General features: G+C 51.6%; 1 protein-coding gene across 1 annotated transcript in view; it reads right to left on the bottom strand.

Annotated features, from left to right (window-relative positions):
* ZSWIM4 (zinc finger SWIM-type containing 4) overlaps nt 1-22,239 on the bottom strand; it is a 50,063-nt gene that overhangs the window by 4,688 nt on the left and 23,136 nt on the right. Inside the window, exons 3-13 of the mRNA XM_056866103.1 lie at nt 14,394-14,750; nt 12,176-12,324; nt 11,056-11,206; nt 9,632-9,811; nt 8,248-8,562; nt 7,037-7,174; nt 5,981-6,235; nt 4,548-4,683; nt 3,472-3,629; nt 2,434-2,597; nt 234-315 (exon numbers count right to left, since the gene is read on the bottom strand). Of these exons, the coding sequence (XP_056722081.1) occupies nt 234-315; nt 2,434-2,597; nt 3,472-3,629; nt 4,548-4,683; nt 5,981-6,235; nt 7,037-7,174; nt 8,248-8,562; nt 9,632-9,811; nt 11,056-11,206; nt 12,176-12,324; nt 14,394-14,750 (2,085 nt within the window). The remainder of the gene's footprint in view (nt 1-233; nt 316-2,433; nt 2,598-3,471; nt 3,630-4,547; nt 4,684-5,980; nt 6,236-7,036; nt 7,175-8,247; nt 8,563-9,631; nt 9,812-11,055; nt 11,207-12,175; nt 12,325-14,393; nt 14,751-22,239) is intronic.

Genomic DNA, 22,239 nt, shown 5'->3' with positions numbered 1-22,239 from the left:
AATTTCCTGAATTGTGCAGGGGGTTGGACTAGATGACCCTGGTGGCCCCTTCCAACTCTATGATTCTATGAAAGAGAAAGAGAGGGGTGGTGGTGGCAAGGCATAAGTCGGGCTCATGCACACGATACCCAAGGCACACCCCTAGAAAGCACCCACGTTCCGCACCTGGCAGCGGGGAAGGGGCTTTTTATTGTGGTGCTAGGCCCCCTGCCAGGCACTTGGCACCCACTCACCAATCTCCGTGGCACAGCTGACTAACCAGCGGACCATTTCCCTGCGGCGCCAGGTCATCGTGTTGAGCGTCATTCGCATCACCTACAGGACAAACAGCGGGAGAAGAACATTTCTCGAGACCGTCCAAATGCCCAGGGAAACCCAGGGCATCCTGGGAGCGGCACACTGCACGCCTCTCTTTGCTCTCCTGGAGCATGGTGGATAAAAATTAATGATTAAAAAAACTAATAACAATAAATTGGATGTTTTTCTGATTTAAATCGGTGCTTTTTGAGGAAAAATCTATTTAAAGACAGTTTTCTATTTAAGAAACCAAGCCCTATGAGGAAAGGCTGAGGGAGTTGGAAATGTTCGGTCTGGAGAAGGGGAGGTTGAGGGGGGACGTGATTGCTCTCTTTATGTATCTGAAGGGCTGTCACTTCGAGGAGGGCAGGGAGCTGTTCCTGTTGGCAGCAGAGGAGAGGACTCGCAATAATGGGTTTAAATTGCAGGTGGAAAGGTACCAGCTGGATATTAGGAAAAAAGTTTTTACAGTAAGAGTTGTTCAACAATGGAATGGGCTACCTGGGGAGGTGGTGAGCTCCCCCTCCCTGGCAGTCTTTAAGCAGAGGCTGGACAAGCACTTGTCAGGGATGCTCTAGGCTGATCCTGCATTAAGCAGGTGGTAGGAATAGATGGCCTGTATGGCCCCTTCCAACTCAAGAATTCTATGATTCTAAACATTATAGTCCAAAGGTTATTCATCATGAAATAAGGATTTGTTTTTAATTATGTAGCATGAGGCTGTATATTCATGCAATGTTTAAACTTTTGGGTAAATGGATTCCATTAATCCGTTCACAATGACATGCTCTTCCAGAGGTTTCTGTAAGACTACTTGGGGCAATTTTTCAATCTAGAAGATATTGTCACAGATGCTTGGTTTTGTAGTTCTCAAAACTGAATTTGTGTCTGCAAACGCGCCTCTTCTTCACGGCAAAAATGGTATAAAATATTCATAGAGGGTTGAGAAAAATACCTTCATTCCATTGCTCCTTTGCAAATCTGTGTACACAGAATCAACCCCTTGTGGGTTCCGAAGGAAAAGGCCTGTTGCCTCACCAGCATACATTCAAATCGAGCCTCTGAATCTCCCTAGGACTCCAGCGGGCAGTGAACACACGAAGCTGCCTCACCCTGAATCAGGCCCTTGGTCCATCAAAGTCAGTATTGTGTACTCAGACCGGCAGCGGCTCTCCAGGGTCTCAGCCAGAGGTCTTTCCCGTCACCTACTGGCCTGGTCCTTTTTAACTGGAGATGCCAGGGATTGAAAGTGGGACCTTATGCATGCCAAGCAGAGGCTCTGCCAATAAGCCATGAGCCCTCCCCAAATTATTTATACTGAATTAGACCCTTGGTCCATCAAGGCCAGTATTGGTTCTCGTAGGTTATCCGGGCTGTGTAACCGTGGTCTAGGTATTTTCTTTCCTGACGTTTCGCCAGCAGCTGTGGCCGGCATCTTCAGAGGAGTAACACTGAAGGACAGTGTCTCTCAGTGTCAAGTGTGTAGGAAGAGTAATATATAGTCAGAAAGGGGTTGGTTTTGAGCTGAAAGGTCAGTATTGTCAGCCCTGACCGGCAGCAGCTCTCCAGGGTCTCAGGCAGAGGACTTTCACATCACCTACTGCCTGGTCCTATTAGCTGGAGATGCTGGGGACTGAACCTGGGGCCTTCTGCACGCCAAGCGGATGCTCTGCCACTGAGCCATGGCCCCTCCCCAAATGCCTTAGACTGTGGGTTCTCAACAAGGGAGGAATTCTCCCCCAGGGGGGAATTTTAGGGTTCCAGGGAGGGAATTGGGACCACTATTCAGCAAATATGCATATTATTTGGAACACACCTTTTGAGACAGACTATCTTGGGAAGGGGGGGAATTATATTCTGAACAATGGTGAAAGGGGGGAACAGAGCAAAAAAGGTTGAGAACCACTGCCTTATATTGAATCAGACCCTTGGTCCATCAAAGTCAGTATTGTCTGCTCAGACCGGCAGCAGCTCTCCAGGGTCTCAGGCGGAGGTCTTTCACGTCACCTACTTGCCTGGTCCCTTTAACTGGAGATGCCTGGGATTGAACCTGGGACCTTCCGCATGCCAAGAACGCTCTTATCACTGAGCCACAGCCCAGACCTAGAGGCACAACCCATGCACAGGCGTCCTCACCTGCAGGCCAAGTTCCAGGGAAATGTTCAGCAAGGTGGTGTCAGGGGGAGAGTTGGCTGGGGTGGCCGTCTTGCAGGCGTCCTGGGCCAACTTGAAGAGCAGGGCTGGAGAGTGGATGTTTTGCTGGATGGAGCCCAGGACCATTCGCAGCCAACTGGGGTCACCTGGAGGAAAGGAGAAGGGCACAGAGGTAGGCCTTTGCTTAGAACGGGGGGGTGGGCAAAATCCAGCATCCTCCCTTCCCCCACCCCCGGTCAGGAATAGTCAGCCTTCATTTGCCCTGCCCTGCCCTAGATGGCCTAGCCTACTCCAGCTCTGTCAGAGGAAGCTGAGCAGGGCTGCCCCTGGTTAGTTCTTGGATGGGAGACCACTGAGGAAGGCCAGGGTTGCCATGCAGAGGCAGGCAATGGCAAACCACCTCTGTTCCTCTCGTGCCTTGACCTGGATGGCCCTGGATGGCCTAGGCTAGCCCAATCTGGTCAGATCTCAGAAGCTAAGCAGGGTCAGCCCTGGCTAGTACTTGGATGGGAGACCACTGAGGAAGTCCAGGGTGCTATGCAGAGGCAGGCAATGGCAAACCCCCTCTGTATGACTGGACCTGGATGGCCCAGGCTAGCCTGACCTTGTGAGATCTCGGAAGCTAAGCAGGGTCAACCCTGGTTAGTACTTGGATGGGAGACCACCAAGGAAATCTAGGATTACTATGCAGAGGCAGGCAATGGCAAACCACCTCTGTTCTTCACTTGCCTTGACCTGGATGGCCCAGGCTAGCCCGATCTTATCAGATCTCAGAAGATCAGCAGGGCCAGTCCTAGTTAGTACTTGGATGGGAGACCACACAGGAAGTCCAGGGTTGCTACTCAGAGGAAGGCAATGGCAAAGCACCTCTGTGCATCCCTTGCCTCGAAAACCCTACAGGGTCGTCATAAATCAGATGTAAATCACGGGCAGCACATTCCACCACCACCACCATTTGGAAGGGGTGCAGAGAGGCACAGAATCCCAAAAGTCCAGCTTTCCAACCTGTGGAACCTGTACCTTTGGCAGCCGTCAACATGGCGGACGCCAGCTCGCACTGCCTCGTTTCCAGGTGGCCAAGGGTGAACCAGCGGGGGAAGCGGTTGGCCATCATAGAATCCAGGGGGTTCTGGTGCAGTAGATCACTGGTCGGCAACACCGTCTCCAATACGGGGAGCCTGTGGAAGTTGAGAAAGGGAACAGTGTGATGCAGTGGCAAAAAAGGCAAATGCCGTCTTGGGGGGTCTATCAACAGAGGCATAATAGCTAACTCGCAAGATGTCATAGTCCTGCAATGGTCAAGCTGCACTTGGGAGTATTGTGTGCAGTTCTGGAGGCCTCACTTCAAAAAGGGTGTGGACAGAATCGAGCGGGTGCAGACGAGAGCAACGAGGAGGATCAGGGGCCTGGAGACCGAGCCCTGCGAGGAAAGGCTGAGGGACTCGGGAATATTCAGTCTGGAGAAGAGGAGGTTGAGGGGGGGCATGATTGCTCTCTTTAAGTATCTGAAGGGAAGGGCTGTCGCTTAGAGGAGGGCAGGGAGTTGTTCCTGTTGGCAGCCGAGGATAGGATTTGCAATAATGAGTTTAAATTGCGGGCGGAAAAGTACCGACTGGATATTAGGAAAATGTTTTTTAGAGTAAGAGTAGTTCAACGGTGGAATTGGCTGCCTATGAAGATGATGAGCTCCCCCTCACTGGCAGCCTTTAAGCAGAGGCTCGACAAGCACTTGTCAGGGATGCTCTAGGCTGATCCTGCATTGAGCAGGGGGTTGGACTCGTTGGCCTGTATGGCCCCTTCCAACTCTATAGTTCTATGTTTCTATTCTATGATTCTAGCTAATTCAGAAAAGGGGGAAACCCAGCGGCCCACCAAACCCAGCGGTTGGTGGGCCCCAGCGACTCACACTTGGTGGGACCGATTTCAAGCAGAGAAACAGGGAAGGAAGCCAATCAGCATCAGAAATGGGGAACCGGCCCGATGGAAAGGAACCTCTCCGGTTCCTTGACACCGCCCTCAAAAGGCACAGGGAAGAGCTCTTTCGGACAGCGCCGCGGGACGGGGGGAGGAGAATGCTGGGAGGGGCATGTACATACCTCATGGCCCTCAGTGCCAGGCGGTAGGCCAGTTCAGGGTCGTAGGGCAGCAGGGCAGTGAAGAGGTAGCGGGCAAAGGTGTGCATGGGCACGCTCTCGCGGAACACGACCTCCCCGAAGCCGCTGAAGGGCCCCCCTGAGAGGAACAGGAGGGTTGTCAATTAAAGAACAGTAGCGCATCCTAGCCCAGCAAAGAGCCCTTTAATTAATTAATTAATTAATTAGATTAGATTAGATTTTAAAGTCCCAGTTGTTCCCCAACAAGGTCAGGCTCAGGGCGGCTCACATCCAAATCATACAGTCCACAACATTCCAGTTCAAACAGTGTGCGTGTGTGTTAAGTGGTCTCGGGCTAGGGACCACTAATAAGTTGATGATGAGCATAAAGCTCTTTGAGGGGTGTATTGGGAGAGATGGTCACACATGAACACATGAAGCTGCCTTATCCTGAATCGGACCCTTGGTCCATCAAAGTCAGTATTGTCTACTCCGACCGGCAGCAGCTCTCCAGGGTCTCAGGCAGGGGTCTTTCACATTACCTATTTGCCTAGTCCCTTTAATGGTCCCAGACCGTTTAGGGCTTTGAAGGTCAGTACCAAAACCTTAAACCTGATTGTGTACTCAACCTGGAGCCATTGCAGCTGAAGCACAGGTTGCATATGTGCTCAGCGTGGGGTCTCCCTGTAAGGACCCTTGCTGCATTCTGGAGCAGTTGATTTTTTCGGAGCAGTCTTAAGGGCAGCCCTGCGTAGAGCGAGTTGCGGCAGTCTAGTCTGGAGGTGACTTCCAACTGCACTCTGAGTCCCACACTGCGTGGTATAGTGGTTAAGAGCAGTGGTTTGGAGCGGTGGAGTCTGATCTGGAGAACGAGGTTTGATTCCCTGCTCCTCCACATGAGTGGCGGAGGCTAATCTGGTGAACTGGATTTGTTTCCCCACTCCTACACACGAAGCCAGCTGGGTGACCTTGGACAAGTCACAGCTCTCAGAGCTCTCTCAGCCTCACCTACCTCATAAGGTATCTATTGTGGGGAGAGGAAGGGAAGACGATTGTGTGGTGAAGGGAAGGGAAGAGCCAGTATGGTGAAGTGGTTTGGAGCGGTGGACTCTGATCTGGAGATCTGGGTTTGATTCCCCACTCCTCCATATGAGCAGCAGACTCTAATCTGAAGCATTGGATTTGTTTCCCCGCTCCTACCACATGAAGCCAGCTGGGTGACCTTGGACTAGTCACAGCTCTCTCAGCCCCACCTACCTCACAGGGTGTCTGTTGTGGGTAGGGGAAGGTGATTGTAAGCTGGTTTGATTCTTCCTTAAGTGGTAGAGAAAGTCGGCATATAAAAAACAACTCTTCTTCTTTTTTAGAGGCAGACCAGCGGGCGACCGCCTCTGCAGGGCGCCCCGAGGGACTTCCCCTGTCCTCTCCCCACTTACCATCCAGGAGGAGGGTGGCCTGCTTGCGGAGCACGGGGACCAGCCGCTCGTCCAGCTCCATCTCCTCCAGCGTCCCGATGAGGTGCTCCTCACTGCGCACCACCTTGTCCTGGGCATAGAGGCCCTCCGGCATGGACCTCTGCTGCCCCAGCCCCAGCAGGGCCACCTCCAGGGCCAGCATGAAGTACGACTCGCCGGGGCTGGAGGGCACCGGGACGTGCTGGTACAGCGTCTTCTTCGGCTCGGCTGCTGAGTCTGTGGGGCGGGGAAAGGGGGGGGGAAGAGTCGAGCAGAGGGCGGAAAGAGGGACCGCCTGGCCTCCCGTTGGGCACACGAGGGCCCCGGCGTGGCCCGCCCCTCCCGGCAAGACTTGGCACTTGCTTCGCCCAACCGATCAGACAGCGGCGTTGTGAGACTGTCACACAGTCAGTGAGACTGGCCCCAGGCAGAGACAGCTTAGAAAGGGAATTAGACAGATGCATGGAGGATAGACAGATCAATCAGTGGCTGCTAGCCATGGTGACTAAAGGGAACCTTACCAGTGCCCGGAGGCAACATCAGGGGAAGGCCCTCGGCCTCTGTGCCCTGTTGCTGGACCTCCAGAGGAACTGGTTGGCCCTGTGTGAGACAGGATGCTGGACTGGATGGACCCTCAGTGGTCTGAACCAACAGGGCTCTTCTGAGGTTCTTATCAGGGTGTCTTTCAAATACAGACGCTGGGGATTTAACCCGGGACCTTCTGCATGCCAAACAGAGGTTCTACCTCTGAGCCACTGCCCCTCCCCAATGAAGCTGCCTTAGATCAGAACATTGGATTTTCTAACTCTCAGTATTGTCTACTTGGACTGGCAGCAGCTCTCCAGGGTCTCAGGCCATCCCCATCACCTACTACCTGGTCCCTTTCATGCTGGGGATTGAACTTGGGACCTCTTGTATGCCAACCAGATGCTCTATCCCAGAGCCACAGCGCCTCCCTGCTAGGGTAGCAAAGCAGTGAGCTCACCTCCGCCAAAGAACTGGAGCCCTCCCCCCTCCCATGCTTAAACTCCGGGTTACCTGCATAGAGGGCCAGCCCCTCATCCTCCGTCCGGCAGGCCTCCAGGAAGGTGCGGCACAGGCAGCCAATGGGGTCCAGGGGGTGCCCCACCCAGCCCTCCAGGTTGGTGATGCTGGTCGTGCCTTTGTGCAAGAGCTCTGGGGGTGGGGGCAGGAAGTAAAGAGCGGTTAGGAACCGAACGCCGTGCTGCAGGGTGTAAGCTTTCTAGTGTCAAAGCTCCCTCTGGACTCTGATCTGGAGAACCGGGTTCGATTCCCCCACTCCTCCTCCACAAGCGGCGGAGGCTAATCTGGTGAACTGGATTTGTTTCCCCACTCCTACACACACAAAGCCAGCTGGGTGACCTTGGGCTAGTCACAGCTCTCTCAGCCCCACCTACCTCACAGGGTGTCTGTTGTGGGGAGGGGAAGGGAAGGGGATTGTAAGCCGGCTTAATTCTTCCTTAAGTGGTGGAGAAAGCTGGACATATAAAGAACCAACTCCTCCTCCTTCCTCCTCCTCTTCTTCTTTGACAGATGGTTATGAGAACAAAGATCCATCAGCCCTTACATCCAGGTCAGAGCGGGGTTAACAAAGAATACATATGGATCTAAGGGTTGGTGGATCTTCATTCTCATTTATATCTGACCAAGGGAGCTTTGACTCTCAAAAGCTTATACCCCTGAAAAGACTGCAGGGTACGGAGCCACAGCTCACTTCCTCAGATACTAGTCCTGATGCACCCCTATTCTCTGCAGTCTCAGAGGAGCATGCCTATTATATTATGTGCTTTGGAACGCAGGCAGGATGGTACTACTGCAGTCGTCTTGTTTGGGGGCTTCCTAGAGGCACCTGGTGGGCCACCTTGTGAACAGACAGCTGGACTTGACGGTCCTTGGTCTGAGCCAGCAGGGCTTTCCTTATGTTCTTAGTGGGGATGGGGCTATCCATGGCTACTAGTCCAAATGGATACTAGCCATGATGCATACCTGTTCTCTACAGTATCAGAGGAGCATGCCTATTATCTTAGGTGCTGTGGAACACAGGCAGGAGGAGGAGGATGCTGCAGTCGTCTTGTCTGTGGAATTCCTAGAGGCACCTGGTCGGCCACTGTGTGAACAGACTGCTGGACTTGATGGGCCTGGGTCTGATCCAGCAGGGCCTTTCTTATGTTCTTATGGGGATCCAGAAACCACCCTCCCTCCCCGCCGCTTTCTCTCTCGCCCCTCACCTTTCTTCTGCTGCTTGTAGCTCTCCAGCTGGTGGCGCCGCTGCAGGCGCATGGCATTGACGACAGCCACGGCCAGGCGCAAGGCTTCGCGGGGGTAGCCATGGGAGCGCAGGGCGTCCACACGGGCGCAGGCCATGGGGAAGGCATCGCCCAGCCAGAGTGGGTGGCCCTGGGGGTCAAAGCCCAGCTTGTCGCTCCCGCTCTTCAACGAGAGGCCGTAGCAGTCGCTGCTCAGGATCTTCTGCAGGTGGCCGTCACCCCAGCGCAGTTCTGCTGCCTTGACCGCCCGGCTGAAGACCGTCTGCCGGACCACCGCTGCCAAGGACAAGACGGGTCAGAGCACAGACTCATAGAATCATAGAGTTGGAAGGGACCACCAGGGTCATCTAGTCCAACTCCCTGCACATTGCAGGAAACTCACAACTACCTCCCCCACCCAACCAAAACCCCAGTGACCCCTACTCTATGCCCAGAAGATGGTCAAGATGCCCTCCCTCTCATCATCTGCCTAAGGTCACAGAATCAGCATTGCTGACAGGTGGCCATCTAGCCTCTTCTTAAAAACCTCCAGGGAAGGAACGCTCACCACCTCCAGAGGAAGCCTGTTCCACCGAGGAACCACTCTAACTGTTAGAAAGTTCTTCCTAATGTCTAGACAGAAACTCTTCTGATTTAATTTCAACCTGTTGGTCTGACCTTCTGGGGCAACAGAAAACAACTCGGCACCCTCCCCTATATGACAGACCTTCAAGTACTTGAAGAGGGTTATCATATCCCCTCTCAGTCTTCTCGTATCCTTCCTTTCTTTAAATATCTGCACCCCCACTCTTTCTTTGCGGCTCGCCAATGATAATTTAAAAACATCGCCGCCCCACCCACTTTCTGAAAACCCCAGCAGGCGCCAAGGGGAATACTGGCGGACACAACGGCTCCCACGGGCTCCATGCTGAGAGCCAGTGTGGTGTAGTGGTTAAGAGCGTTGGTTTGGAGCGGTGGACTCTGATCAGGAGAACCGGGTTCGATTCAACCACTCTTCCACATGAGCGGCGGAGGCTAATCTGGTGAACCGGATCGGTTTCCCCTCTCCTACACACGAAGCCAGCTGGGTGACCTTGGGCTGGTCACAGCTCTCTTAGAGCTCTCTCAGCTCTACCTACCTTGCAAGGTGTCTGTTGTGGGGGAGGGGAAGGGAAGGTGATTGTAAGCCCGTTTGAGTCTCCCTTAAGTGGTAGAGAAAGGTGGCATGTAAAAACCAACTCCTCTTCTTCATGTTGAGGAACCCTGCTCTGAGCGAACAAAGGCCTGAGGGTGGAGAGGAGGGACAAAAGCCGGGACTTTTCTCCTCAAGAGGGCGGCCAGAACCCCAGCGCGGGTTTCCCCCTACCTGGGCTGCGGTTTGGGTTGGGCTGCAAGGCGCCACCAGAGCTGGTGCTGTCGCAGGAGTAGTTGCCCTCCTCCAACGGGCAAACGTCCAGCTTGTTCCACCTCTTGAGGAGCTGCAGCCAGAGAGCCCGCTCTTCCAGCTTGCAGTGGGGGCTCAGGACCACGCACACCCACAGGGCCCCTGCGGCACAAAGGAGAAAGTGGCCATGTTAGCAGGCAGGCCCCTGGCACCGAAAAAGCGTCTTGAGAGGCCCCAACCAAAAAGACCCTCCGACAGGTAAATGATGTGGGGGCAGCAGGACCAGGGCGAGGGCCACCGGATGCATTCAAGGGCATAAAATACACTGCAGCCTGAAGATGGACAGGATCCTGGCCCACGGAAGAACAGCTTATACCCCATATACCTGCCCCCCCCAGGCTCACTTGATATCATAGGGAGGTGTTAGGTACGTCTGGGGTTTTATGGGGCAGGAACAGCTACTGCACGGCAGGAAAACCTAGAACAGCCCTTCCTTTGAAATTTCGCCACATTCTGAGGGTTGCACACCTTTTAACAGCTGTCAATCACCTTGACCGAGATGGCCCAGGCCAGCCTGAACTCGTCAGATCTCGGAAGCAAAGCAGGGTTGGCCCTGGCTAGTACCTGGGTGGGAGACCACCGAGGAAGTCCAGGGTTGCTGTGCAGAGGCAAGCAATAGCAAACCACCTCTGAATGTCTCTTTGCCTGGACTTGGATGGCCCAGGCCAGCCTGATCTCGACAGATCTCGGAAGCTAAGCAGGGTGGGCCCTGGCTAGTACCTGGATGGGAGACCATCAAGAAAGTCCAGGGTCTGCACACAGAGGCCAGGAAATGGCTAACCACCTCTGTATGTCTCTTGCCTTGAAAGCCCTATGGGGTCACCGTAAGTCGGCTGTGACTTAACGGCTCTTTCCAACACCAAGCTCCTATGCTGGTTTCTAGAATGTCAGTGGTTCCTGAAATTCCAGTGTCAGTGAGAGTCAGCGTGGTGTCGTGGTTAAGAGCGGTGGTTTGGAGCGGTGGAGTCTGAACTGGAGAACCGGGTTTGATTCCCCGCTCCTCCACATGAGTGGTGGAGGCTAATCTGGTGAACTGGATTTGTTTCCCCACTCCTCCACACGAAGCCAGCTGGGTGACCTTGGGCTAGTCACAGCTCTCTCAGCCTCACCTACCTCACAGGGTGTCTGTTGTGGGGAGGGGAAGGGAAGGGGATTGTAAGACGGCTTGATTCCTCCTTAAGTGGTGGAGAAAGCTGGACATATAAACAACCAACTCTACTTCTTCCTGCCTACGTGTTTTCAGGCTTCCCTCTGCAACCTTAAGGGCTAGAAACTTGACGTTTCAAAAGGAGGACAGCTGAATTCCGCCCTGGACGCGGTCTCTCTTGGACGGGTGCAACACCCACCGAGTTCATCCCAGAGCTGCCGGCACTTGTCGGTCATGCCGGCCCCTTGCTGCCGCCACAGGGCCAGGCGTGGGTCCTGCAGGAACTGCTCCGTCATCAAGATGAGCATCCGTGCCCCGTTGGAGTCCCGCATCCGGAGCATCTCCCGCACCTGGGGGAAGAGGAGAAGTCACACCTGGAGAGCGCGAGGACACCGGAAAAGAAGCCGTCTTCTCCCCCAAAACCGTAGTCTCACGAGTCACTGGAAAGCCCCTCCACCATTCACATACTACACCCCTCCACATAAATTTATGCACTCGGTACTTGACAAAGAGAACTTTTTCTCCCTCTCCCCAAAATACTAGAACTCGAGGGCGTCAAATGAACCTGATGGGCAGAAGATTCAGGACAAATGGAAATACTTCTTTACGCAGTGAGAACTTAAAATGTGAAATTCAGTTCCCGTGGAGGTAATGACAGCCCTGGGCGTAGATGGCTTTAAAAGGGAAAGTTGGACAGATGCTTGGAGGAGAGAGGTCTATGAGTGGCTACCAGCCATGGTGACTAAAGGGAACCTCCAAGTTCAGAGGCAGTCAACCTCTCAATGCCAGTGCCCGGAATCAACATCAGGGGAAGGCCCTCGGCCTCTCTGCCCTGTGGTTGGCCCTTCAGAGGAACTGGTGGGCCACTGGGTGAGGCAGGATGCTGAACTAGATGGACCCTCACTGGTCTGATCCAGCAGGGCTCTTCTGAGGTTATTATCAGGGGAAGGCCTTGGCCTCTGTGCCCTGTTGTTGGACCTCCAGAGGAACTGGTTGGCCCCTGTGTAAGCCAGGAGGCTGGACCAGATGGACCCCTGGCTGGATCCAGCAGGACTCTTGTTATGTTCTTACTGAGAGAGTCCAGCTTCAGCCTCTCGAGCCTGAGACCAGTTCCTCCTTGCGCCGAAGCCCTAAGCACCAAGCAGCATTTTGAAGACGCCACCTGACACTAGAACCACCACACCACACCGGCTCTCTGTCGGAATGATTTGCTTCTCTGTGCAGAGGAGAGGATATCGAGGGCAGCGTTCAGGTAATGCCCTATTCCAAAAGGGAGCGACAGAAAGAGGCCGACGACAACGGAGACAATTTTTTTTTACCTTGTTGAACATGGACTGCAGTTGCTTGCTGGCCCCGTAGTAGCCGCCGTTCGAGAGGAGCTGCTTCACCTGTTCTTGGATCTGCTCTTCGTCCAGGTGCCAGCAGTTCGCGTCCTCAATGCCGGCCCCGGCAGTGGGGTCGGGGGCACCTGAGCAGAGACCACCAGAGAGTCACTCACGGAAGCCAGGAGCCAACGTACCCCTAACCGACCTCCCCCGGCGAGAACCAACGGGTTAACTAAGATCGCCTTCTTTCCCAGCAAACACAAGGGGACAAATCTTGGCTCAGCCAGATTCTTCAGAACAATGTTTTTTTTTTAAAGAGGGAGGATGGGGGAATCGAACCCTTATTTTCCTCATTGAGCAATGACGTTTATGGCACTGGAATCAATGAGAAGATATATTTGAAAGAGCTGTTGAATAAGGCCAAAATTGAAAATAGCGTAAAGGAACTCGTAAAGACAAATCAGAGCGGGAGCTATATGGACCGGCCTAAGAGGCTGAGCTTTTACAAGCGGGGACAGGCAGATTTGCAAAGAGTGTTCAGTGAAAATGCTCAGTGAGATTTAAGACATTTAAATGTATAGGATAATGGATAGAAGATACTAGATTTCCTTAAGTTTAGTTTATGCTGAGGTCTGGGGGATGAACTTTTTTTTAAATTGAGTTTTAAGATGTTTAAATGTTTAGGATGAATGACAGAAGTTATCGTAATAGTTTCTTTTTTAAGTACAGGTTATGCCACGGCTCGGAAGATGGATTATGTTTTACCTTCTTCTTTTTCCCTTCCCCTATTATCTTTTCCTGTATACCTTCATATAAAAATAAAATTAAAAATATAATTAAAACAAAAAGGAAAGGGTCCCTATCATGAAATCTGATCATTATACCTGTAGGACATACCTCCTCCATTTACAGCAGCGTACTACTGTCGCTCTATTATGCCAATTCTCCTTCTTCCCAGCACACTTTGTATATAAAAGAAGTTGTTGTAAACACTGTGGCAGTCTTGGTGAACCAGAATCTTGGCTTTAGTTAAGTGACCAATAAGGCAGGGCCCCCAACATGGGGCCCATGGGTGCCAACAGCGCCTGCCAACACCTTTCCTGGCACCCACCAAGTGTTTTTAGAAAGTGGGCATAGCCAGCTGGAGCCATTGCCCACCGAGGCTTTTGAGTGGCCACTGCAGATCTGATCGGAAGTGCAGGTTTTTAAAAATGTTGCGGTGGCGGCAGCCGCCACCACAGCACAAAGATCTTCACTGTGTGGTTAAAGGGAAGCTGCAGCAGCTGCTTCTGTAGCTGGCTGCGCCTCCTGCAGCGGCCGTTTTGTGGCTGCACCCACCACGCTGGGTCAGAGTTCCATAAGGTACCCACAGGCTCGAGGCCCCCTGCAATAAGAAATCAGACAGCAACACTGGATTTCTTTGCAATACAAGGGGCCATTCCTCTCTCATTCATCTCCCTCCACATCACCCCCCTGGGAGGGGCCGTGGCTCAGTGGTAGAGCACCTGCTTGGCATGAAGAAGGACCTAGGTTCAGTACCCGGCATCTCCAGTTAAAGGGACCAGGCAAGTAGGTGATGGGAAAGACCTCTGCCTAAGACCCTGGAGAGCCACTGCCGGTCTGAGCAGACAATACTGACTTTGATGGACCCAGGGTCTGATTCAGTATAAGTCATTTGGGGAGGGGCTGTGTCTCAGTGGAAGAGCCTCTGCTTGGCATGCAGAAGGTCCCATGTTCAATCCTCGGCATCTCCTGTTAAAGGGACTAGGCAGGTAGGTGATGTGAAAGACCCCTGCCTGAGACCCTGGAGAGCCGCTGCCAGTCTGAGTAAATACTGACCTTGATGGACAGATGGTCTAATTCAGTATAAGGCATCTGGGGAGGGGGCATGGCTCAGTGGTAGAACATCTGCTTGGCAGGCAGAAGGTCCCAGGTTCAATCCCTGGCATCTCCAGTTAAAGGGACTAGGCAAGTAGATGATGTGAAAGCCCCCTGCCTGAGACCCTGGAGAGCCGCTGCCAGTCTGAGTAGACAATACTGACTTTGATGGACAAAGGGTCTTGATCAGTAGAAGGCAGCTTCATGTGTTCACGTGTTCATGTGTTTACCCCTTCAAACCCTCTGCTGAGAAGGGGGGAAATGGGTACCAGCAAAAGGTACTGGCTGCCCGAGCCGCATCTGCAGCCTCTCCCTACCAAGAGCCCCTACCTACCGTGCACTCGGTTGATCTCAGATCCCAGCAGCAGAATCTCATCCGCCAGCCTCTGGGCGGTGGGCAGCACCTCCGTGTGGTGGGCGCTGATCAGGTACTGCACGAACTTCTGCAGCTGGTCCCGGTTCATCTGGGACAAGGTCTCCGAGATGGGCAGGCGCAGCTCCACTTGGCGGGCATGGCGGATGCGATGCAGGGACAGCGCCACCACGTGGGCGCAGTAGAAGATGTCCCGGTTGTCGCAGGCGCAGCTCACCGAAGTGATCTTGCAGCGGTCGAAGCTGATGGAGACGTGGTAGCCATGCTCGGGTTCGCTGGGGCCCGACGGCTCAGTCACGATGCCGCTCAGGTGGAAACCTGCGCGTCGGGGAGGGAGGAGAAGAAGAAGAGTTGGGTTTTTATATGCCGACTTTCTTTACCACTTAAGGAAGAATCAAACTGGCTTACAGTCACCTTCCCTTCCCCTCCCCACAACAGACACCCTGTGAGGTAGGTGGGGCTGAGAAAGCTGTGACTAGCCCAAGGTCATGCAGCTGGCTTCATGTGGAGAAGTGGGGAAACCAACCCGGTTCACTAGATTAGTCTCTGACGCTCATGTGGAGGAGTGGGGAATCAAACCCGGTTCTCCAGATTAGCGTCCACCGCTCCAAATTACTGCTCTTAACCACTACACCACGCTAGTCCAATCCCCTCCCCCTCCCCTCTAGGCTGATCCCCTCTAGGATCAGCCTAGAGCATCCCTCACAAGTTCTTGTGTAGCCGCTAACTGAAGACTGCCAGCCAGGGGGGAGCTCACCACCTCCCTAAGCAGCCCATTTCACTGTTGAACTACTCTTACTGTAAAAAATGGCCGGCATCCATTATGCAAATTGAGCAGATTGGTTTGACAGATGTCTTTCGCTTCTGCCTGTTGCTGTGTGTATATGAGATAGTACCAGTGAGACAGCAGCCCCACCCCCGACCACCAGGAACCTTCTTCTAGACGGCCTGTATGACCCATAGAATCATAGAGTTGGAAGGGAACCCCAAGGTCATCTAGTCCAACCCCCTGCACAATGCAGGAAATTCACAACTACTTCCCCTCCCACACCCCCAGTGACCCCTACTCCAGGCCCAGAAGATAGCCAAGGTGCCCTCCCTGTCATCATCTGCTTAAGGTAACAGAATCAGCATTGCTGACAGATGGTCATCTAGCCTCTGCTTAAAAACCTCCAGGGAAGGAGAGCCCACCACCTCCCGAGGAAGCCTGTTCCACTGAGGAACTGCTCTAACTGTTAGGAAATTCTTCCTAATGTCTAGACAGAAACTGTTTTGATTTAATTTCAACCCATTGGTTCTGGTTCAATCTTCTGGAGCAACAGAAAACAACTCGGCACCCTCCTCTCTATGACAACCCTTCAAGTACTTGAAGGTGGTTATCATATCCCCTCTCAGTCTTCTCCTCTTCAGGCTAAACATACCCAGCTCCTTCAACCTTTGCTCACAGGACTTGGTCTCCAGACCCCTGGCCATCTTTGTTGCCCTCCTCTGGAAACATTTCAGCTTGTCTACATTCTTCTTAAACCCCTTCCAACATTATGATTCTAAACAATGCCATTTTCCTTACGGCACTACTTAAGAGTTGAGGGCACACGGTCCTCCTGAAAGCAGGTGAAATCACACACCCCAAACACACACACACACGGAGGGAAACCTGTAAGCAGTTCCCCTCTCAGACACACCTCCAGCTTCACTTTCTGGTGCAGGAAGGAGATGCCCGCGGCTGAGTGAAAGACCTCAGCACTGTCCTGCGGGAAGGGCCCTACGGCTATAATGACCAAGCGGGCCCGTCACACGTGACGAGCGAGGGCATCCTGGCCAAACCGGTCGGGCCTGTAGCTACACCGCTCCCCAGGTACGTCACGGACAATGACAGAGAAAGGATCCCCCGCTTCTGCTGCCAACCAGGCAGCACGGACCAGGGGGTGACTCACCAACTGCCCGGGCTGCGGCCCACGCCCCGTGACCTGCTCGTACCTCTCAGGCAGGGGAAGCTGCCAGTGACGTGTGCGGCGGCTGCTATAAATAGAACGAGGAACTTCCGGAGGAAAATAGCGAGCCCAAAGGAGCCTGGCATGGCCCCGAGTCTAACCACTGGGCCGGACAACGCAGACAGAGTTCTGCTAAGTCATCTGGATTTCGGGCGCAGCCCAGGCAGGAAGCTGCAAATTCAAACATGCGGCGAGAGAGAGGGAAGGCAACGACACTCTTTTCTACAAAGCTTCAAGGTTCATTTGCATTGGTTTGATGCCTCCACTCCTGTCTGTGGTGCACTTTCAACACAATCACAAGCTCCATAAAACAACTCTGCTTTGCATGCAGAAGGTTACAGGTTCAATCCCCGGCATCTTCAGTTCAAAGGGCCAGGCAGGAGATGATGTGAAAGACCTTGGCCTGAGACCCTGGAAAGCCGCTGCCAGTCTGAGTTGACAATACTGACCTTAACGGACCAAGGGTCTGATTCAGTATAGGGCACCTTCATGCGATCAGGGAAGGCTGAGGCTCAGTGGCTCTGCTTGGCACACAGAAGATCCCAGGTTCAATCTCCGGCATCTCCAACTAAAAGGACCAGACAGTAGTTGATGCGAAAGACCTCATCCTGAGAATATGGAGAGCCACTACCAGTCTGAGTAGACAATACAGCCCTTGAGGGACGTGGGGGGAAAGCTGACAGGAGCTGAGAAGCCTCCAGTTCAGGCAGACTCATTGCAAATGGACAAAGGGGAAAATGCTTCTGATTGCCCACATGGGGATGGGGTAGATATGAAAGGGGATGATAATGTAAAGCAAGATAGCCACTCAAGGAGGCCCAAAGGCACATGCCAGGAAAGACAAAAGAGAGAGATAGTGTGGAGGTGTTTCTATGCTAATGCCAGAAGCCTCCAAGTGAAAACTGGGGGAGTTAAGAGTGCTTAGTTTTAAAGGAAAACATAGATATAGTGAGCATTATAGAAACCTGGTGGAAAGGAGAGAACCAGTGGGATACGGTCATCCCTGGATACAAACTCTATAGAATTGACTAGGAAGGGCATATTGGAGGGGGTGTTGCTATGTTCATCCAGGAGGGCAGGCTTGTCCACAGAATCCTTGTGGGTGACAATACCGGGCCCCAAAGGTAATTTAGTACAGGGGATGTTCTATCTGCCCCCTGACCAAAAGGCTCAGGGTGATCTAGAGATGGAGAATGAAATCAGGGAGGCATCCAAAGTTGACTAAGTAGTAACAATGGGAGACTTCAACTACCCTCATAGTGGCTGGATAAATGCACACTCCAGTCAAGCCAAAGAGATAACATTCCTAGACTTCCTCAATGACTGTGCTCTCGAACAGTTGGTCATGGACCCAACTAGAAGGAAGGCGACCCTGGACTGAATACTCTGTAGTGCTGCCAGCAACTTAGTGCGGGATGTGGATGTAGTTGAGCCAACTGGCAACAGTGACCACAATGACATAAAGTTTAATTTATATCTGTGTGGGAAAGCGCCTGGAAAATCTCACGCAATTACATTTGACTTTAAAAGAGAGAACTTCTCTAAAATGAAGAACTTGGTAAAAAGGAAGTTGAAAGGAACCGTTGGGGGGGTTAAATCTCTAGAAAAGGCTTGGGGGTTACTCAAGTCCTCAATACCAGAGGTTCAAATAGAATGTATACTGCAGGTCAGGAAAGGTAGAATAAAGTCCGAAAGGTTACCGCTATGGCTAATGGGTAAGGTGAAGGAAGGCATTAGAGGGGGGAAAAGGCTTCCTTCAGAAACCGGGTTGCCCAAATGAGGCAAACAAAAGCAAATGCAAACGTGCACAAAGAAATGCAAGCAAACAATTAGAGATGGGAAAAAAAAGATTTTGAAGGATGTATTGCTAAACGCATCAAAACCAACAATAAGAAATTCTTTAAGTACATTAGGCTACAGCCCCTAAGGGTGTCTCAGGGGAAACAAAGAGACACCTGCTCCATCTGTCCAGGTGTGCACTGGAGCGCAGGCGATTCTCCTAGATGAGCCCGACTCAATCCCTGTGTCTCCAGAGGATGTATTGACCTTTCCGCCGATAACCTTCCAGATTAGAAGAGCGAGCAGCAGAGATTCCCGAGGTCTGGTTTTAATCTATAGATCATTCTAGTTATGACAGTGCTGACGAACATCACAGATATTAAGAAGTTGGAGGGGGGGTATCTTTTGGGTTTTATGGACAGCAAGTTGGAAAAAAAAATATGGATGTTTGCTATTAGATATGATTTCAGCAGCAAGAATATTATATGTGCAAAAATGGAAACATCCATCTATACCTCCAAAGAAGAATGGCTTGTCAAGATGTTGGAATTTGCGGAAATGGAAACCATTTATGGACTTTTTGCGTAATACGGAAAAGAATGAATTGATGATTTGTGGGTTTGAAGAGTAGAAGAATAAGAATGTAGGTATGATAGAGAAAAGTTTGATTTTTTTAGTTGTAAGAATAATTAAAAAATAATTTTGTATATGTAGCCAGAGAACAGGTTGTAATTTCTTAATTAGATTTATATTCGATACAAACGAAAACGGAAGTATCTTTTTGTCTCTGTGTTTGTATTTTTATTTTTTTCCCTTTTTCTTCATTTTGTTTATTGTAATTTTGTTAACAATAAATTTAACAAAATGCTTTAAAAAAGAAGTTGGAGGGGGGGGTCACCATCAAAGAACAAGGAAAGCTTTTCTAGAGAAGAAAAACAAAGTTTGATAATGCAGAGTCACAGATCGGGAGCTACATTTTGCATTGTTAGTTAAGGACTCATCAGCTGAAAAGGAAAGATGAGGAAAGAACTGGGCAGATCTTGTTCAGTCACAGAAGGGCTATGAGCCATCAGTGGGATACGGTTACAAAGCAATCAAACGCAATTCTTGACTTAATGAGGCGGGGCACTTTCGGCCGGCGATGGAAAAGCATTACTGCCTTCAGTTTGAGGCACTGGCGAAGACTCATCCAGAATTGCAGTTCTGGGTTACTCATTTTCTCCGAGGAACACCTGCAAAGCCCGGCCACCTATCATAATTACAGGGAGGAGAAACCAACGAAGATTTTTAAGAGGGTTATGATGTCACAGCCACAATGATGAAAACCTGGTAGCTAAACACGCCGTGGGCAAATTTAGATGGGAAACGTGGAGATGGCATTGACCGCGGCGGACACACGGGTGCAGGTGTGCAAGAGGGAAATTAGGGGAGCCGTCTCTGTTAACGTCTGTCTTTGGACACACCTGCTAGGATCTTCTACAGCAGGGGGCCGCAACAAAGTGCCCGCGGGGACCACGCTGCCCACCAAGGGTTTTTAGAAAGTGGGCAAGGCTAGTGGGGCTTTGGATCATTAAGGCTTCTGATTGGCTGGGCAGATCTTCAAAACAAAATTTGCTTTGGCAGCAAGGGGTCACCCCAATACAAGGACCTTCACTCTGTGAGTGAAGATATGGTACGGCAGCCATTTGGTGGCTGTGCCCACTATTCTGTGCCAGAATCCCAAGGGTGCCAGCAGGCTCCAAAAGGGTTGGGGACCCCTGACCTAAAGCTCATATGTGTGGCGGCTGGAGAGGGTTTAAGCTTTGATGGGCCGATTCAAGCATGGCTAACAACTCTGGGGTAATTTCCAGGCCAGCAATTCTATGAAAACATCTCTAGCAGTAGTTCTGCTGAGACCCAGTCTTCGGTACCAGTTGCTGGACGACACCAACAAGGGAAGGCTGTTGTCTTCTTGCTCTGACTTTGGTACACCCTCAGCCTAATATAGCAAGTTTTAGATATTCTTAGTCAGACTAGAGCGTGCTGGAGCATCTGCTTAGCATGCAGAAGGTCCCCAGTTCAACCCCCAGCATTTCCAGTTAAAAAGGACCAGGCAGTAGTGATGTGAATGACCTCTGCCTGAGGGGCTGTGGCACAGTAGTAGAACACCTGCTTGGCATGCAGAAGGCCCAGATTCAATCCCCGGCATCTCCAGTTAAAGGGACCAGGCAAGTAGGTGATGCGAAAGACCTCTGCCTGAGAGGCGCTGCTGGTCTGAGCAGACAATACTGACTTTGATGGACTGAGGGTCTGATTCGGTATAAGGCAGCTTTCATGTGTTCACGTGACCATGGTTAGACTATAGTTATTTTATAGGGAGGGGCCGTGGCTCAGTGGTAGAGCACCTGCTTGGCATGCAGAAGGTCCCAGGTTCAATCCCCGGCATCTCCAGTTAAAGGGACTAGGCAAGTAGGTGATGGGAAAGACCTCCGCCTGAGACCCTGGAGAGCCGCTGCCGGGCTGAGTAGACAATACTGACTTTGATGGACCAAGGGTCTGATTCAGTAGAAGGCAGCTTCATGTGTTCAAAATGGTTCTCTTCCTTTCTGCCCACTAAGGAGACGTGCCTTCTTAAAGAATCAGGAGCTGCTTCTTTTAAAACAGGAAGAGAGCTTGGCTCTCCACTTTTTGTATATGAATACCCCAGTCAGGGGTGGGGAGACTTCTGGATTCAAACCTTGCGCCATATCCCACATTAGGTACAGCAGCTGACAGCCAGCATGTTCTTGGCTGGCTGATTCCCTTAGGCTAGAGTTCAAATGATCTTTTGTTTCCCCTGCACAAAAACCCTTTGCTTTGAAAGTGAACCCGTTTTTGCCTGGGATGAGTATATTCTAAGCAAAACCCATGTGCTCAATTTTAAATGACTCCAGTATTTCCAAGGGTTTGATAACCCCGTCTCTTAAATAAGAAGCATGCAGGAGACTTTATCCGTTGAACTCCTGTACCTAGTAGCCAGGTAACCAAAGGCTTAATTTTCATGGAGACAGCGTGGTGGAGACTGTTTTTTTGCATAGAGAGCATTAAATCACAAATTCTCTTCTCCTCGCCATCTGTTTCCTATGTATATGGAATTTCTATGGAGAAACAGATGCTTAGGAGAAGGGGATTTGTTTTGCGGGGAGAGGCTCACCACCTGAGGTCTGACCAGGTGGAACCCAGACCTGAGTTAACCACCTCAGTGAGAACTGGGCCTTTGTTTGCGTGGACAGAAATGAGGCAGGGATTAACTGAAAGCAGCCACGAACCCAACGGTAGTGTAGAAGCTATGAACGAACTCCCAGCATGGTGCAGTGGTTAAGAGCAGTGGTTTGGAGCGGTGGAGTCTGATCTGGAGAACCGGGCTTGATTCCCCACTCCTCCACATGAGTGGCAGAGGCTAATCTGGTGAACCAGGTTGGTTTCCCCACTCCTATACAGGAAGCCAGCTGGGTGACCTTGGGCGAGTCACAGCTCTCTTAGAGCTCTCTCAGCCTCACCTACCTCACAGGGTGTCTGTTGTGGGGAGGGGAAGGTGATTGTAAGCTGGAGTCTCCCTTAAGTGGCAAAGAAAGTCGGCATATAAAAACCAACTCTTCTTCTTCTTTCATATGCAACAAACTTCATCCCTCTTCGACACAGCCCTGCCGGCTCACCTAGATCAGTACGTCATTTTTCCTCAGCCCAATTTTATAAAATATGCGGGTTTTGTCTTTAAAAGGGGTGTGTGGAGAGTAAGGATGACAAATCAGAAGCAACGCCCCAGGAATTCAACCTTCGTCACTTGCAAAGTCACCATTATTTCTATGGCTTGAGAAACGAGTATTTCCCTTACTCTGAGTAAGGATGCAGTCACGAAGTAGAGAGATGGCCATCTGTCGGGAGCACTTTGTGGGATCCATGGCAGGGGGTTGAACTGGATGGCCCTTGTGGTCTCTTCCAATCTTGTGTGATTTTGTGATTTGTGAAGAAAGGCATGCCGGGGAAAGGGAAGGGAATCTTTTCCTTTCTTACCTTCC

The sequence above is a fragment of the Euleptes europaea genome, chromosome 1 (assembly GCF_029931775.1).
Source record: "Euleptes europaea isolate rEulEur1 chromosome 1, rEulEur1.hap1, whole genome shotgun sequence".
NCBI classification, from domain to species: Eukaryota; Metazoa; Chordata; class Lepidosauria; order Squamata; family Sphaerodactylidae; genus Euleptes; species Euleptes europaea.
Note: the sequence above shows the minus strand (reverse complement) of the source record. Positions and strands in the feature narration are given on the sequence as shown.